This window comes from the organism of the source record quoted next, unplaced genomic scaffold (assembly GCF_019419815.1).
Source record: "Pyrus x bretschneideri cultivar Hongxiangsu unplaced genomic scaffold, Pyrus_bretschneideri_v1 Contig110, whole genome shotgun sequence".
NCBI lineage: Eukaryota > Viridiplantae > Streptophyta > Magnoliopsida > Rosales > Rosaceae > Pyrus > Pyrus x bretschneideri.
In genome coordinates, this window is record NW_025999403.1 from 792038 (window position 1) to 810572 (window position 18535).

The following is an 18535-nucleotide window of genomic DNA, read 5'->3' on the forward strand; positions in this document are numbered from 1 at the left end:
CACGCAGCCACTTAATTGGTATTAAAGACGATGCCTCACTCTCCCGAACATCAGATTGGTTAGGGGAGGGAAGTTAGTTTTTCCGCTAGCCTGAAAGGTACTACAGATTTAGGCTAATCCCAACGTATTCCGAGAGGATCTGACCCCCTCGGTCCTCGGAATGATGTTTGCCTTGTCTATTATGCTGCCGCTGATTACTTATCAAACCCGCACAAGGCACGTCCCCAAAATGGTTATGTCTTTACCGTTTGAGATAATGCAATATCTTGGAGGTCCACTATATGACCTTAGTTGTGAAATCTTTGAACTGTTCCAAGACTCACCTCACTTCATGATGCCATGTGAGACATGTTGAGAGTTCTTGTTGAGCGTACTCGAAGTACCTATTGTTTTCATCCATTGCTGAGCCCCGATGATGATCCATGAAGACTATGTCGCACGTATCAACCCGACCAAGACATGATACATTAACGAAGTCAACAACAAGACATATTGCGTCTACATCTACATCAGCAAAGCATCAAGAGAGTCATGCAAGCCAATCCCAGACAACTTTGCCAACCTTTACACGACGTCATTGTCGAAGTTAACCTTCCAGAAGCTTGTCTGAGGAATTGGTATGCCTAACTATTCATATGCAATGCTTGTAGTTCTCATTGGAAGTTCTATCAAACTCAGGAGGAGTATCCAAAAGTATACTCACTTGATTTTAATGTTTACTCTTTTTCCCTACAATTAGGAGCAATTTTCCCACTGGGTTTTTTCTACCTAACTAGGCTTTGACGAGACACTCATCCTAGACTGGTCATACCCTTATGAGCTCTTCTACTAGCCAGAAGACATATAGTTTTGACTTAATGCAACTTCTCACTTTTCTCTTAGTCTATGGGTTTTTTTTCCCATCTTGGGCTTTACCATAATGAGGTTTTGTGAGTTTTACCTTTTATGCAATCTTCCGTTGATATGAGACTTGCATTCGCTCATTATGTCAATGACTTCATCAACTGCATTTACTTCATCACTGAAGACCTAATACTTCATTTGTTTGAGTATTTACACATTCGAGAGGGAATGTTGCAGTCTTGTTAGATTAGGAATGTGTTCATGTAAATCCTATCATATTTGGGATAACCTTATGAGATTCTACCATATCTCTTAGACTAGATATTATTCTATTAAGGCTAAATAGCCAAAATGGTCCATGAGATATGCATAATACATCACTTTGGTCCCTGAGATTGAAAATCAATAGAAATGGTCGTTGAGATTGTCCATCATTCATCATTTTGGTCCTTTCGTTAAAAATTCTTTGAGCAATTTTCAAAATTTCGTAACTCAATCGTTTCTTAACCAAATTCGACTTATAATATATGAAAATGAAGATAGGAAAGTTTAGAGCAAGATTATACCAATTTCGAAGCCCAATGGTTTCCAGAGATGGTCGGAAAATAGGCTCAAAGTTGGCTGGTCCGCGAAAAAACTGGAAAACTCGCTTGAAACTGGGTAAACTTTAAATGTTCATAACTTCTTCAATACTCAACGAAATCGAGTGATTCAAAAACAAAAATCATACTTCTCGACAAGACGAAGAGTTGGTACCTTTCTCGATGGCTAACTCACCGTTTTCCGGCCAAACTACGGTAAATTAGTCATCAAGAAAGGTACCATTATCTTCGTCTCGTCGAGAAGTATGATTTTAGTATTTGAATCACTCAATTTCGTTGAGTTGAAAAAGTTATGAACGTTTAAAGTTTACCTAGTTTCCGGCATGCTTTCTAGTTTTTTCGCGGACCAGTCAACTTTGAGCCTATTTTCTGGCCATCTCCAGCAACCATTGGGCTTCCAAATGGGTATAACCTTGTTCTCCACTTTCCTATCTTCATTTTGATATATTATGAGTTGAATTTGGTTGAGAAACGATTGAGTTACAAAGTTTTGAAAATTGCCCAAAGAGTTTTTAATGGAATGACCAAAATGATGGATGGTTGACAATCTCAGGGACCAAAATGATGTATTATGCATATCTCAAGGACCATTTTGGCTATTTGGCCTTCTATTAAAGTGGTAATCCTATTAGGGTAAGGAATTAACCTTCTTTACTACTACAAATAAAGGCACAATGGAAGGAAATATAACACATCTCACAATTATACATCTGTCTCTACTGTGCCTCACCCCCTCTCTATGTCCTTTATATGATTCAGTAAATTAGACCTACAGCAATTATTTATTTATAATTGTTTCCTCCGTACGGTTATTTAATTTATCCAAAAAGAATAATTCCGTTACATTGATCGTTGTTGACACCTTACCACTTGGATTGGGGCTCACGCTTGGGATTCAACCGAGAATAGGGAAGATGTCACATCCCCGCCCAGGCTCCACCACATCCCAGGCCCCGACCATGCCCTCACGGTTTTGTTTCTGAAAACTCACACGAAAACTTCCCAGTGAGTCACCCATTATGGGATTGTTCTCGCGCGTTACTCGCTTAACTTCAGAGTTTCGATGAACTTTGAAGCCAGTGAGCTCCCAAAAAACCTCATGCTAAGTAGAGATGAGAATATACATATAAGGCTTACAAGATCCTCATCCCTGAGCGATGTGGGATCTTACAATCTATCCCCTTAGGGGCTCGATGTCCTCGTCAGCACACTACGCCCAGGTTTAGACTTTGATACCAAACCTGTGCTGGTCGAGACCTGTAAAGTGACGAAGCCATAAAGTGTGATAGTGTATAAAATATGAATAAATTAAAACCTAAAAGCGCTTAAATACACAAGTGCGCGATGAGCGGGTCCTAGTAGAGATTCCGGGTCGAGGTGTGTCAGAAGATGACAATATAATCAGCAAAACAATTTTACAAGTACCTACATTCCAGACCACACACTCGTTACGTGCAAACTACAAAAACCAAGAACAAGCAATGACGCAAGAAGCACCAAATAGACGTTCTTTTTTGCCGTTAATCTTTACTTTTTACTATTACAATGAATGCAATTCGGAATAATTTCATTGCATACGGGTTATATGAGCGGCCGCAAGGGCCGTTCAAAAAATGAGTCCGAACACATACATTACCGAAACAGATGAAAATAATATAAATAGAGCATATTTGCATTCACAATAGACAACTGTAATATGCTTAAATTAGGTCATAGAAACCCTAGTTTATAAGCACGTCAATACTATCTACAGAATAATCACTTTATGTTCCCACCAACACACAAATACCAACAGGCCAACCTCTTTTTACCCTAAACGGCATCTGTATTTTTTCCGTTTCAAGATCATTATTGCTTTCGTACCAAAGAATCCCCTCGTCCATAGTAACTTGTTCTCGATTTGCGTTAAGTTCTTTTCTCCAACAGACTGAGGAAAACAGGAAGCTAGAATACTCACCGACAGCGATGGCATGTGGGAGGCTTGGAATTGTCATACCATACTGACAACAGGGCCAAATGTCCGTGCTAGACATTTACCTGGACCCACTACCTCAACCTGTTCCCTTTCCCTTTCCACCTTTTGCTTTGCTGCTTCCTCCATTTTTTGCGCTGGTTGACCCACTGCAAGCTTCTTGAGAGTCCACATCACATAGGCCATTCTCTAATGCCCTTACCAGGTTCTCGAAATAATTTTTAGTCACCCTGCCAAAGTTGGGTAAGTGGATGAGAAGATTGGATTAGGCAAGGGAGTGAAATGAAATGGTAGTCAAAGATAAATGACCATGCAACACAATTACTGGCCAATTCTAATTAAAAACTATCCAACCATACATATCCCACAAATAAATTACTCAAGTTAGAAAACTGGTTCTTGCTCACTTTCCCTCTTCCTCTTCTCATCCTCCAAAAAGGAGATTGTTTTCCTCCAAGTTCCTATAATAAAGACTCATTGACGCTTACCTTTTCCTTTGCTGCAATTTGCATCCAGACAATGTTGAACGGACAACATAATAGGTTGACCCAGAAAAAACAATGATACACTCAGAAATTCGGTGGTAAAGCAAAAACTTGGAAGGGATCAAGGAAACTTTTAAGTGCAGACTTATAAGTTTAGCAGTTTTCTCTGATGCGGTTAACCGTACCAGAGATTTCCTCCATTTACACATATAAATAACTCCCTTTTTTTTTACGAGATGCATTTCAACACAAAACATCCCATGGAAAATGAATTTCAGCTAATATATATCACAGCATTTACCCGGTAAGTCCAGCTAGTTTTGTATGGAAATCAACAAATTCTTTCGAAGGACCTTCTGCATTGAGGAATTGCAGTAGCTCCTTCTCCGCACACTGATGAAGCCTTTCCAAACCAGACTCTGCCTCACCTGAAGACAAAAACAGATTTGCATATTTCAGAAAACTCAAAAAACAACTCCCAAATAGTTCCTGCAGACAAATACACAGTTTATACCTTGCAAGTACTCAAAAAACTGCCTCTTCGCTTGCTCATGGTCAGGCAGGTAGTACCCATAAGCATAAGTCCATTTTAGTACTCTTCTACACTCAACAATCTACAAACATGAATGCCGAAGGCAAAACAAAATTTGTCATAATTTCATCACCAAACAAATTTAATTTGACGTTATAGATACACTGAGCAATTAATAATTCCTTTCATATCTTAAAGAAACTATTCATATCTCTAACAAGAAACCCAACAACTCACCTGCAGCCAGGCATCAGTTATGAACTTTAGCTGAGACTCAGGTTCACGCTGTATGTCACTAAGTTTCTCCATCTGACAAAGAAAAAAAAGGTATCCATCAGTTATACATTGTAACTTCACAGAAATCCAAAATAGCTGACACAAATCCAATTGAAACGATCGTACTGAACATCTTCTAGCAACGGCATTTTTATTTCAGTTAAAAACATAAATGTGAGTGTATAATATACATACACCTTTCTTTAACTGAAGAAACACAAAGCTTCATTGTTGTTTAAATAAGAGTAGCATGGACAAGTCCATAACACTGTTCTAAAAATCCCTGCCTAAGCATTAGGCAGCTGGCCACCACCCCGATTAGTCCCTTGGCGTCTGAACATAAGAAAGTGCGCCTAGACCCGCTTAGACGTCCGCCTATCCCGCCTAGGCACCAGCCTATCCCACCTAAACCCACATAGGCACCTGTCTAGTTCGCGACTCTCACTTATAGAAAAAAATAGATAACTTTCATTTTGCATTTTATTTTTTCAATAAAACGTAAGTGACTTGTTGAATATTTGGACGAACAATCATTATATGCTTGTTCCCAATATTTTCTATGTTCTGGTACTTTATAATGTCACTTTATTTTACCATTTATGTATCCCAATACAATTAATGTGTGTTTTTTTTTTTTTTAAATGCACACGTATTTATATAGTATATAACAAATTTACTTAAATGTACCTAGGCCTCGCCTAGGGGATAAGCGCAAGCCCCAACCTGCTGCCCAACTAGTGTCTAGCGTCTTTTAGAACCTTGGTCCATAATAATCCAACCAAAGCCGCATATTACATTCAATTCAAAATCTTCCCCAACCAAGATAAAATACATTGAATTTCTTAAATGCTTTAACAAGATATTAAAATGAAACTAACTACAAATTTAATACTATCTCTAAGGGCTATTTTGGTATTACTGTGCTATAAAAAAAATAAAAAAACTACTTCTACTGTGTTGTAAAAATAATAAGTTGTGAAATAAAGAAATCATGTGTTTGGTAAATTAGAGTTGCAAAAGTGCTTTGAGTCCATAAAGCAGTATCAAAGTGTTTGGTAAACTTTTACATAGAAGTGTTGTGAATATGTATAATGACAAAAAAGAAGATACTATTCATCAATATTTTTTAATATTTTCCACTAATTATTTTCTACACTCTTTTTATAGAAACAGACACTCTCTCCTCTCCCTCATCTTCTCCGTCCAATTCTCATCTCACCTCTCCCCAAATTCGGTCCCTCTCTCTCCTTGTCCCAATCTAGTAGTCAGTCTTGGGCTGCTGCTCCTAGCAGCTGAGGTCGAAGAGAACGGTGACGAAGCAGCTGACGTCATGGTCAGAATTGGAGGCTAAGTCAGAGAACCAGTCACAATTGGAGGAGCTTTGAGGATTTTAAGGATCAGCAGCAGTGGCAGAGAACCAATGGGGAGAACTAGTGGGTGAGGGGATCGCAATCAGATAAGCTCTAGCGTCAGGAACCAATTCACACAAGTGGCTGAGGGGATCGAGGAGGAGAGTTTGGTGGGCCTGCAAGTCGTTCAGTTTGTTTGGTGGTTGTGGGTTGTAGGGTAGGTGAGTGGTGGCGGAAAGCTTGGACATTGTTTTCGAATATGAGTTTGGTGCTTCTGCTTAAACGGATGAAAGCTCAGACATTCATCACGATGGAGACCAGAGATGGGAAGAAGGAGAAAGGGAGGGTAAGATGGCCATTTTGAAAATTCCTTCAATTGGCACTTACTGGAAGAAAAAAATAAACAGATTTTTCAAAGCTGCGATACCTACTGATTTATTAGAAAGACCTGTAAACCTATCAGAAACAAGATTTTTTATCAAGGATGAATTTTTAATTTACTCTGTCGAGTCAATTAGTTGACATAAGGGTCTATACGTGCAACCACAATTATGGTTCTTCATCTACAATCCAGCTGAAAGATGAGAAACACAACTATGGTCAATTTTTAATGGACTCTGTCAAGTTTAATTTCTGAAAGGTGAAAACATATAAAACCTCATGTTTCTGAAGTTAACCCTACACGAACTTAATTTTCAGCCTTGCATCTAATAGAATAAGTACAACCTTCCTAGCATCTCTCATTAGCAACATGGTCAATTACAATTGATCAATAATATTTCAGATCTGCTAAGTTTAGATATGGTTCTGGTTATCATACAATGGAGTAGAAAGATGAGTTCTAAGTTTATATTGCTAAACACATTAGTTACCAGAAACTCCATTCAAGAACAAAAATCACTAACATGAAATCAAATATGTTTTATGAGTATATATGTGTGCATGTTGCACATATACTTACATGCACAGTTCGCATCTGATGCAAATCCGCAAGAGCCTTTTGCCTCGACTGCCAAGGAAGAAAAAAAAAATTGGTCAATTATTAAAAGTGAAGGGGCTTTTGTAAAGATCCAGCAAAGGTAGCAATAAGGCTTAGCCAATTAAATTTGTAAAATGAAGAATAATGCACAGAAAAATCTTGATTCTAATTTAAGGAAGCTCCACCCCTTCTTCCCATACAAACCCTTAAAAACTGAAGTCAGCACAGGTGTCCACCTGCCTACTACTGTTTGCCACAACAAATTCTGTGAGAATTGAAATAAAAACCAAGTGTGTAATCAAAGAAGTGTCATGAAAAGTAGGATCTTCTCTGATCATTGAGAAAAAGGGTTCATTGACAAAATACACAGCCGGGCTACTGCCATAACTGAATTTGTTAAAAAATGGCTTGATGAAGATAATTGCAGGAATTCATGGCATAGCACAAGAAGCATTGAAATTTTGAAAAAGAGAATTGTGGATGCCTGCTGATTGCTTGCCCAACGTTCATAATAATGAGTGTATCTCTCCAAAGAATTCTTTGCCATCTCTCTTCTTCTCTCAGCTTCATCATACTACAATCAACAATACAAACTAAATAAACAGAAGAGAAAGAAGGATATTCTTCCAAAAGGGAAAATATCAGAATTACTTCAAAGAAAAGTATAAAATCCTTACAGCTCCCTCTTGCTTAGCTGCTTCATAGCGGTTACAAGCATAGAAACCACCCGTCCTCTCACCATGCTCCACCCATGAACCAAGGCACAGCCTGCATGATACATATAATTCATTTAGCATCACGTATAAAACTTAACAATATTTGAACATAATCAAAAGAAAAGTTCCCTCAAACAATATATCTAATCTAAAGTTTAATGATATATTTCTGTTCTTTATTATTCAGATATTTTTTCCAAACAACAATCAATTTCCATTGAAGTAAGAAATTAGAAGCAGAAAGCATACCAGCAAAATTCAAACTTGCAAGGTGGTGTGCATGTCATGTGCATGCACCCTTGGTTTTTTTCTATAGGTCGCTTGCACTTTGGACATGGCTTAGAATTGGCTAGTATCCTGAGCATTTTGAACAAAGGTTAGGACAGCACAATAAAAATGAATTATCAAATACCAAGAATCCACCCAAATCACATAAACCTGTTAATAAAAGGTAACTTTCAATAGTGTATCAGAAATTAAAACACTGATGCTGTTTTCCATTTGCACCACTCAATTCAACATAGTTGAGAATATACTATATACTATATAAATATGTATTTAAAAAAAAAACACACATAATTGTATTGGGATACATAAATGGTAAAATAAAGTGACATTATAAAGTGCCAGTACATAGAAAATATTGGGAACAAGCATATAATGATTGTTCATCCAGGTATTCAACAAGTCACTTATATTTTATTGAAAAAATAAAATGCATAATGAAAGTTATCTATTTTTTTGTATAAGTGAGAGTCGCGAACTAGGTTAGGACAGAACAATAAAAATGAAATATGAAATACCATGAATTCCACCCAAATCACATAAAACTGTTAATAAAAGGTAACTTTCAATAGTGTATCAGAAATTAAAACACTGATGATGTTTTCCATTTGCACCTCTCAATTCAACATAGTTAAGAATATACTTCCAGAAGTTTGCAAATGTAAAATTGGGATCCAGGACCAGTGTCCACGCCACACCCAGGCCATGAAATTAAAGTCAAAAGAGCATATTTTGTTAGAAGTAGTGGTTTTATCCACTACGTAAGTGTAGGGTTAATTATGTAAGCAGTTTCAACTGCATGGTGAAATAAACCCTAGAATCTAGGGATCAGTTTTTCCTTCAGACTTAGTCTTCTACCACGTTTAGGTTTATGTTCAACGTGGGCTGCATGTTTTTCATTCAGTTACTGTGTAAGGCTTATATAAAGCCTGTTTGTTCTTCATTTAATATTAACGTGATTTCTCATAGCTTGCAAAAGATCTCTGTTGACAAAACTTAGATTTAACATTTGGTATCAGAGCCCCAACCTGGGGCTTCTGATTAAAGCTTGAGAGAGAGTAATTTTTTGAGTGAAGATATACGAAAATATGGCAGGAGAAGGAAGTGGTTTTGTGCAAGCATCCATTCCAAAAATGGATGGGCATTATGACCATTGGGCAATGCTTATGGAAAATTTTCTACGTTCAAAGGAGTATTGGAGCATCGTAGAGCATGGAATCACTGCAGCAACAGAAGGAGCCTCACTCGCGGAGGGGCAAAGGAAGGTGCTTGAGGATCAAAAGTTGAAAGATTTAAAGGCTAAGAATTATTTGTTTCAAGCAATTGACCGAGCTGTTTTGGAAACAATCTTGAACAAGGATACGGCTAAGGAGATTTGGGATTCGTTGAAGCAAAAGCATCAAGGGACTGCTCGTGTCAAGCGAGCACAGTTGCAGGCACTTCGAAAGGAGTTTGAGATGCTTCACATGAGGACAGGAGAAACTATGAATGAGTTTTTTGGTCGAACTCTGACCATAGCCAACAAGAGAAGAATCAACGGTGACAAATTGACAGATGTAGAAGTTATTGAGAAGATTCTGAGATCGATGACTCCTAAGTATGATTATGTGGTTTGTTCAATTGAGGAATCCAAAGATTTAGATCTTCTCTCAATTGATGAACTGCAAAGCAGTTTGTTGGTACATGAACAACGAATGATCGGACATGTTGTGGAGGAGCAAGCACTAAAGGTGGTCTATGAAGAGAACTTTGGAGGAAGAGGACGTGGTCGAGGAACCTTTCGTGGAAGAGGCAGAGGGAGAGGTCGACAAACCTTTAACAAGTCAACAATTGAGTGCTATAATTGTCATGAATTAGGGCACTTTCATTATGAGTGTCCTAAGAAGGACAAGGAAGCAAAGGTCAATTATGCTGAGGCTGGTGAAGAGATGTTGCTAATGGCGTATGTAGATGCTCCAGAGGTCAAAGAAGATATTTGGTTCCTCGACTCGGGTTGCAGCAATCATATGTGTGGTAAGAGGGAGCTATTTATTGACTTCGATGAAAGTTTTAGAAAAAGTGTGAAACTAGGGAACAATACTAGTATGACTGTTTTGGGGAAAGGAAACATTAGACTACAAGTGAATGGGATGACTCAAGTGATCACAGGGGTTTTCTATGTGCCTGTTTTGAAGAACCTTCTAAGCATTAGTTAGCTTCAGGAGAAAGGTCTTGCTATTCTCATTAAACATGGAAGGTGCAAGATCTATCACCCCAAGAGAGGACTGATCATGGAGACCACTATGGCTGCAAATCGCATGTTTATTATTGTTGCTCAGCATCACCTCAGTGTCCAGGCATGTTTCAATGCTCTCACAGATGATCCCGTTCAGCTGTGGCACTATCGTTATGGGCACTTGAGTCTTGGTGGCTTAAAGACTCTCCAACAGAAGCAGATGGTGAGTGGACTGCCTCAGATAAAGGACTCCTCAAGAGTGTGTGAGAATTGCATGGTAGGCAAGCAGTCGAGAGACTCCTTTCCAAAAAGGAGTACCTGGAGGGCTTCTCAAAGTCTACAACTTATTCATGCAGACGTATGTGGACCAATAAAGCCTGAATCCAACAGTAAGAAGAGGTATCTACTGACCTTTATTGATGATTTTACTCGCAAGACTTGGGTCTATTTCCTGGTAGAGAAGTCAAAAGCTTTTCGATTTTTTAAAGTCTTCAAAAGTCTTGTTGAGAATGAGACTGGTGCAAGCATTAAAAGTCTGCGCACAAATCGGGGAGGGGAGTTTACATCTCATGAGTTTGATGAGTTTTGTGCTGAGAATGGGATTCAACGACAGTTAACTGCAGCCTACACCCCGCAGCAAAACGGAGTAGCTGAGCGTAAGAATCGAACCATCATGAACATGGTTCGAAGCTTACTAACCGAGAAGAAGATGCCAAAGACATTTTGGCCTGAAGCAGCAAACTGGACAGTTCATGTGCTCAACAGAAGCCCCACACTTGCAGTAAAAAACAAAACACCAGAGGAGGCATGGAGTGGTACGATACCATCAGTAAGTTATTTCAGGGTTTTTGGGTGTATTTCATATGTGCACATCCCAGACAACAAGAGAACCAAGCTGGATGATAAGAGTATGAAGTGTGTGCTACTTGGGGTTAGTGAAGGGTCCAAAGCCTATTGGCTATTTGAACCAGTCTCACAGAAGATCATAATTAGTCGTGATGTTAGGTTTGATGAGAAGAGTAGCTGGGTTTGGGATGAGCATCATTATGAAGCGGTCATAGCAGATTTGGAATGGGATGATGATGAAGACACAACAAGTGAAGCTAATGAGGTTGACAGTGAGGGAGGAGATGAAGATGGATTCGATAGAAATGACAATGATACAAGCAACAATAGTGGATTAGATGAAGTCTCAGAAGCAAATTCATCCAGTTCAGAAGAAAGAAGACCTAGAAATCCGCCAGTATGGATGCGGGATTATGTCACAGGAGAAGGTTTATCTGAAGAAGAGGAAGCCACGGTGCATTTGGCTCTTCTTGCGAGTAGTGATCTAGTTCATTACAATGAAGCTGTGAAAAATGTCAAATGGAGGAAAGCTATGGATATTGAGGTAGCGGCTATTGAGAAGAACAACACTTGGGAATTGACAGATCTACCTCAAGGTGGGAAGATAATTGGCGTTAAATGGGTTTACAAGACTAAACTGAATGAAAATGGAGAGGTGGACAAGTACAAAGCTTGGTTGGTGGCAAAGGGGTATGCTCAAGAATATGGGGTTGATTATGCTAAAGTTTTTGCTCCTGTGGCTAGGTTAGATACCATTCGAATTGTGATTGCACTCGCTGCTCAAAGGGAATGGACAATTCATCAAATGGACGTGAAAAGTGCTTTCTTACATGGGGAAATCAACGAAGAAGTATTCGTGGAACAACCAACTGGGTATGTGCAAAGAGGTAAGGAGCATAAAGTTTACAGATTGAGAAAAGCTTTATATGGACTTAAACAAGCCTCTCGTGCTTGGTATAGTCGTATAGAAGCTTATTTCTTGAAGGAAGGGTTTGTGAAGTGTCCCCATGAACACACTTTGTTCATCAAAGCAGGAGATGGAGGTAACATTCTCATTGTTTGTCTTTACGTTGATGATCTCATTTATACTGGCAATGATGAAAGCATGTTCAGTGAGTTTAAGCAGTCGATGATGAATGAGTTTGAAATGACTGATCTTGGTAAGATGAGATACTTCCTTGGAATTGAAGTATTGCAGAAACCAGATGGAATATTCATCTGTCAAAAGAAATATGCTCAGGAAGTGTTGGAGAGGTTTAATATGGGGAATTGCAATCCAGTGCATAATCCTATTGTTCCAGGTACCAAGCTAACGAAGGACCTGACTGGTGAGAGGGTCGACAGCACTTACTACAAACAAATTGTGGGGAGTCTCATGTATCTCACAGCCACTCGACCTGACACTATGTTTGTGGTGAGTTTAATTAGCAGGTTTATGTAAGGTCCAACAGAAATGCACTTGGCAGCAGCAAAAAGGGTTTTGAGATATGTAAAAGGCACGATCGACCTTGGAGTTCTTTACAAAAAGGGAGAACATGCTGAGCTCAGAGGCTATACAGACAGTGATTATGCAGGTGACTTGGACGATAGAAAGAGTACATCAGGATATTTGTTCATGTTAGGTTCAGGAGCTGTGTGTTGGTCTTCCAAGAAGCAACCGGTGGTTACGCTATCAACAACTGAAGCTGAATTCATTGCAGCAGCTTCATCTGCTTGTCAGGCAACCTAGTTAAGAAGAATAATGAAGGACTTAGGTCAGGTTCAGCAAGTCTCTACAACAATTTTCTGCGATAATAGCTCAGCAATAAAGCTCTCCAAGAATCCTGTGCTGCATGGTCGAAGCAAGCACATAGATGTACGGTTCATTTCCTTCGTGAGCTGACTAAGGATGAAACTGTGCAACTGATTTATTGCAACTCTCAGGAGCAAATAGCAGACATACTAACCAAGCCATTGAAGACTGATGCCTTCCTGAAGTTGCAGGAGTCTATGGGAATGTGTTTGGAATCAGATATAAACTGATTGCTTAGCAGTCAGTTTAAGGGAGGATGTTAGAAGTAGTGGTTTTATCCACTACGTAAGTGTAGGATTAATTATGTAAGCAGTTTCAACTGCATGGTGAAATAAACCCTAGAATCTAGGGATCAGGTTTTCCTTCAGACTTAGTCTTCTACCATGTTTAGGTTTATGTTCAACGTGGGCTGCATGTTTTTCATTCAGTTACTGTGTAAGGCTTATATAAAGCCTGTTTGTTCTTCATTTAATATTAAAGTGATTTCTCATAGCTTGCAAAAGATCTCTGTTGACAAAACTTAGATTTAACATATTTTAATCTATCCAGCCCTGTAATCCTCTGTAGCACCCAAACAGAACACTGCATTAATTTTATCCAACGTGATCCAAGGCAATCTAACCCTCCCTCCTAATCCAATCCAATCTGAATAACCAAACATGGCCTGAGGAAAAACTTTAAGAGGAATTCAGATGCTCGACACACTAACCCATGCAGACACATATACTTCATAGATAAAACCTATTACCAAAAGAAAAAATTACTCTACAAAAGCAAAATAAAGTAACCATTACGCTAACTAACAAGCCCTACTTTCCAAAATAACCTGGTATGTGCATATCCAGTTAAATTCACAAGCACTACATTTTCTTTATGAGCCTGAAACTTTTCTGAATGCAACAAAAATTTCCACCATAGTAAATTTATCACATTCCCAAAAGTTTCAGGAGCATGGTTAACTTAATTTACCCACAAATTTATCACACTGAATTCCCTTGCAGACCAAAAGCAGTGGAAGTCATCAAAACAGCACACAAAAATTAATGAAAAATAACAGTTAGAGAGACAAAGGAGAAGAAAAACATTATCCTCTAGTTATGGTAAGCACAGAATGAAGGAGGTATACAATTCAATGGCCAACCAAAACTTTCTTACCATGGAAACAGTCAGAAAGCCAGTGCATGTATCAAAAGAGAGATCTATGAAGTGTAAAACCACAACATACATCCATGAAAGTGTAAAACCACAACATACAATTTTGGATGCTAAAAGAAAATACAAACCAGTTCATGTTTTCAGACTCAGCACTGTTCTTTAAAATCCATTTCTCCACAGTGCTACAGTCGACAGGACGATGAGCTTCCTCTGTACACTGCATACCCAAAACAAACTATGACTCACCCCACGTAGATAAGTTTTCGCTAAGATATCAACTACTAAAAATTACAAAAGGAAACTTACATTCCAGCAAAATCCATGGGAGCACAGGCAAGAAACATCATAATTTTCATTATCACCAACAAAATTAACAGCATATTCACAACCCGGAGCAGGACACCACTTTGTCTACCAGCAAAGAAAAATAATTATAATGGTGAAAAAAAGGAAAAACATGAAGGAAGAAAAATAATATTCATATAATCCACTATACCAAACAAGAGTAATAGACAGGAACACACCATTGTACCATCAATAAGAAAAGAAACCACTAATAAAAAAGAAACATGATATTCATATAGTCACACTCACGTGCCCACACAGGCACAAGGAGTAAATGAAAAGAAAAGAAAACACTATTCACTTTTCAATATAGTAATTAAAACTGTCCACCTCAATACCTATTGAGTACTGAAACACATACATAGATAACACCATTTTTTTAAGATGACTCCTTTATCATAATAACATAGTTTTCCAAGCCAAAAGGAAGAAAAGTAACAAAGCAATCAGATGGGACATTTGATAAAGTTGATCCATTAACATGTTCCCTTTGATATTGTTATTGAAAAGTCAATCTTACAAGAACATTTATAGATGTTTTAAATTATTAATAATCAAACTTATTTCATATCTTGAGTTAGCCAAAAACATTTCAGATTTATTGTACAACTTTGGGTTTACACCTCTATAAATAGACAAAATAAAATCTCTTTTGAATCTTTTATTAAGGTTGAAATCCACACCTAAAAAGGTGAAAAAAAAAAAAAAAACACAGGCTAGACTGTAAGAGCTCAACAACATGTCCCATACTTGAAAGAAACTAGACTTGTGAAATTTTTAAGAAAATTTATAAAGTACTCCAACTTTTGGTCATCCATTAATAGTAATTTGAAGTCCATCGAATTAACGGCTGATAAGTGCTCCATACAATCAAAATCAAATTCCACATATACCTTCTTGTTGTCTTCAATATAAGACCTAAGAAGGTACCGAGAGTACTTCTGGTTATCTTCATCACTGACCAACACACTAATCATGTCTTGACCAATAGATGCATCACAAGACGGATCAGGACATCTCATTGTCAAACAGCCAGGACCATCGCTAATGGATGTTTCAATGTATCCTATCACCAAAGCAACAAATCATCATAACCATAAAACATGACATTGGAAAGAACGGTATAGCAACTGATCGCAGCAAGGCAGATTTAAAATGGAATTAAAATACTAAGAATATTCAGAGACCAAATATTGGAAAAAATGGAGCATGTAGTTGTAAAACATAGTTTTAAACAATTAGATACAGCTGTAGACGTTAAAAAGACATGCAATTCCTACATTACATTCTCCATAATCAAAACAGAACAAATGATGCATCAGTAAGGATGACCACAAGCAGCAGATTTGATGCTACCTAAGTCAGAACTTGGTAAAAGATAAATAAATAAATAAGTAAATAAAGAAAAATAGAATATGAAACAAACCTTTCCAGCATGTACAACAGTAAGAATGACCACAAGCAGCAGACTTGATGCTACCTCGGGGACAAGCTTCAAAACAGATCCCACAGGTAAGCTGTCCAATGGAATAATAGGTATTAGGATGGTATACCAACACATGAAGATAAAAACAAACCAGTTACTCGCAAAACAGCAAACTCTAATTTCCTAACGTGTATAAAGCTTACTTCCCTGGAATGGGGGAACTGAACAACTGACTTCTTTAACAAGCCAACAGTTTTTCGGACTTTATCTTCATCGGCAAACCATGCCTCGTGCACTTTACTTACACTCCTGCCATACCAAAACTTTTTCAGATAAATAACTTATAAAAAATGGAGAAGGTGGGTATTCAGGAACTCTTATTTTCTGTTCAACGAAAAGAGTAATTATGTGCCATGGCCCACGTGGTCACTAGTAAAATTTCACAGGTTACTATATTCACTCACAACAGAGCATACAGTTCCAACGAACCGTTCAAATAAAAGAGCACAATTCTGCATTAATATGAAATTGAGGATGCTAAAAGAGATGAACAAGTGGAAAATTTAATACCAATTATAGTAACGAAGTAGAATGCTTGAAGAAACTCTTGATATGGAAAGCACAGCAGATACACTTGTAATATCATCTTCCTGGCAATGCTTTATATCTGACTCCTTCAAGACGATATAATTATTCTGGATAAAAAAAAAGGACAAATTATGAAACTAATGGGAATGCTATAAGCTCCTCAAACTGACTGGCAAAATCCCTTCAATGGAAACAAGATTTAATATTCAAATTAACATTCCAATCCATATCCATAAGTACACACACACAGATGCATACACGTCTGAAAAAAGATGGCTCCTTGGAGACAATAAAGTAAGAATTTAGTTCATCAAGACTGCCTCTTGCGGTAGAGACAAAAGTCTTCAGCAAGATATCAAGACTGCTTAAAATCTGTAAATTTGCAGTAACTATAAATGGGAGGCCTCCAGGTGGTTAACTTCACAGGTGTTGCTGGCACATGATACAAGATTTTTATTCTTGCTGAGAATGAGCAAATGTTCTTTAATTAGTTATTAGTAATGACACTCTTGTTATGTGCATTATCCCCAACAGATTAAACTGAAATAGCAGGCAACTAGTGGAAATAGATTGGATAAATGGAAGACGGCTTTTTTTTATCATGAGGTGGGAAGCTTATTTGTGGTAAAAGAACTTATAAGCTTATAAAGCCTTCTTTGTAGGAGGGTGAAAAAGACAGGAAAAGAAGCATTTGGTGACGCAGGAATTATTATGAAGACCTAGGGAAAGAGGAGCAATAGGTGGGTAAAGTCTGACAAGGGAGGAAAGCAGCATAGTTGCGAAGCTGATGTGCAGAATTCCATTCGAGAGAGTACCCATTTGCCATCATTTCATAAGAAGTAGATACATACTTAGTCCTAACAGGAAATTGAGTAGGATCCCATGTGGCGTTAGGTAGACTCTGTTGAGAATGAATCCCGCATTGATGAGAGGAGGGACCTTTGCATGTGCTTATAAGTATTGCCAATTGGTTTTATGGTGGAACCTCAACTTCTTCAATTGTCGAAGCACAAGAAAAACATTACACAGGTAATTCCCTTATCTTCATGTTTCGGTGACTGTAGATGTCTTCTACTCTCAAGGTGTCAATTGCCTATTTGTTCCTCACGCCCTCTTATTGACCAAAGTCGTATCTGCAATATTTTTTTAACTTTCCTCCACTACTCTACAAATCAAGCGAATGCCAACAGACTAGTATCCTTACTCGAACTCAGAACAGTCATCACCATGGAAGACATTCACTTCAGCTTAAATGGAAAAATGTTCCCCAGACAACGAAAGTAAACACGAAACCCTTATATTCCATCAAAATCAATAGCAACTAGAAAGAGCCCAATGTTAGGATTATTTAGTCCGACTCTGCTGGACTAAATAAGACGCGAGTGAGGAACAGGATTACCATTAATTGGAGCTTTTGTCAAGTAAAGTTGTAAAATTCCAGTGATCAAAGCTAATCCAGAGCTTTCTCAGCTCCCAAACAGAGCAAGAATCAGAGCGTGCGTCGCCAATTTCAAGAAATTCACAAATATTTACAGAAGAAAGAGAAAGAAAAGGGAAGAGTAGGACAAACCTCAGCTCGACTGGCCTCGATCCTCTCGATTCCCTCATTATCGTCGCCGAAATCAACATCAGCGTCGTCTTCGTCAGTGCCGTAGTAGTCCAAGGCATCCTCGTCGCTGTAGAAGCCGTCGTCGTCGTCCATGGACTCGACGTCGTTGGCATCGTGCATATCGTCCTCCGAGTCCATCGCCGTCCGACCATGAAAACCCTAACGGGCGGAGGAGTGTATTGGTTGGTGACAGAAAGCGAGGGGAAAAGTCGGTGTCAAAACCGGAAGAGAAATTGAAGAGTCGTAGACAAATATGTCGGTTATTTTAAAGTATTTAACTAAAGTAATATCCAACTAATCTATATCGATATGTTTTTCACTTGTAAGGGAGAAATTTTAAGTTTGATTCTCTCTAAATGCAAACTTGAATCACATTATTGCTAGTTTATTGTGAGGTTAACCCCACATCTTTTCCTTAATATAGATAATATCACTTGTTCAAAAATAAAAAAAATATTAAAATGCCAAAAGTCAAGTTTGGTGAAAATAATTAGACTACAAAGACCCTCAAACAAAAAAT

General features: G+C 38.1%; 1 protein-coding gene across 1 annotated transcript; it reads right to left on the bottom strand.

Annotated features, from left to right (window-relative positions):
* Nucleotides 1-3077: 3077 nt before the first annotated feature.
* Nucleotides 3078-18269, bottom strand: LOC103932448 (probable E3 ubiquitin-protein ligase ARI7). Its single transcript, XM_009342062.3, has 15 exons — nucleotides 17977-18269; nucleotides 16389-16513; nucleotides 16022-16127; nucleotides 15819-15909; nucleotides 15286-15458; nucleotides 14354-14458; nucleotides 14176-14264; nucleotides 8004-8111; nucleotides 7716-7806; nucleotides 7523-7612; nucleotides 7021-7068; nucleotides 4672-4743; nucleotides 4417-4516; nucleotides 4204-4330; nucleotides 3078-3647 (listed from the first exon to the last, which is right to left on the bottom strand). Exons 1-15 carry the CDS (start codon nucleotides 18151-18153, stop codon nucleotides 3497-3499), a joined length of 1653 nt encoding a protein of 550 aa, XP_009340337.2. The 5' UTR covers nucleotides 18154-18269; the 3' UTR covers nucleotides 3078-3496.
* Between the last annotated feature and the right edge of the window lie 266 nt (nucleotides 18270-18535).

Coding starts and splice junctions, on each gene's coding strand:
- LOC103932448 (XM_009342062.3), bottom strand. CDS start 18,153: ATGGACTCGGAGGACGATATGCACGATGCCAACGACGTCGAGTCCATG. Junction 7,069..7,522: donor GTTGGGCAAGCAATCAGCAG/GCATCCACAATT, acceptor CTTCCTTGGCAG/TCGAGGCAAAAGGCTCTTGC. Junction 3,648..4,203: donor AAACTAGCTGGACTTACCGG/GTAAATGCTGTG, acceptor CAACTTTGGCAG/GGTGACTAAAAATTATTTCG.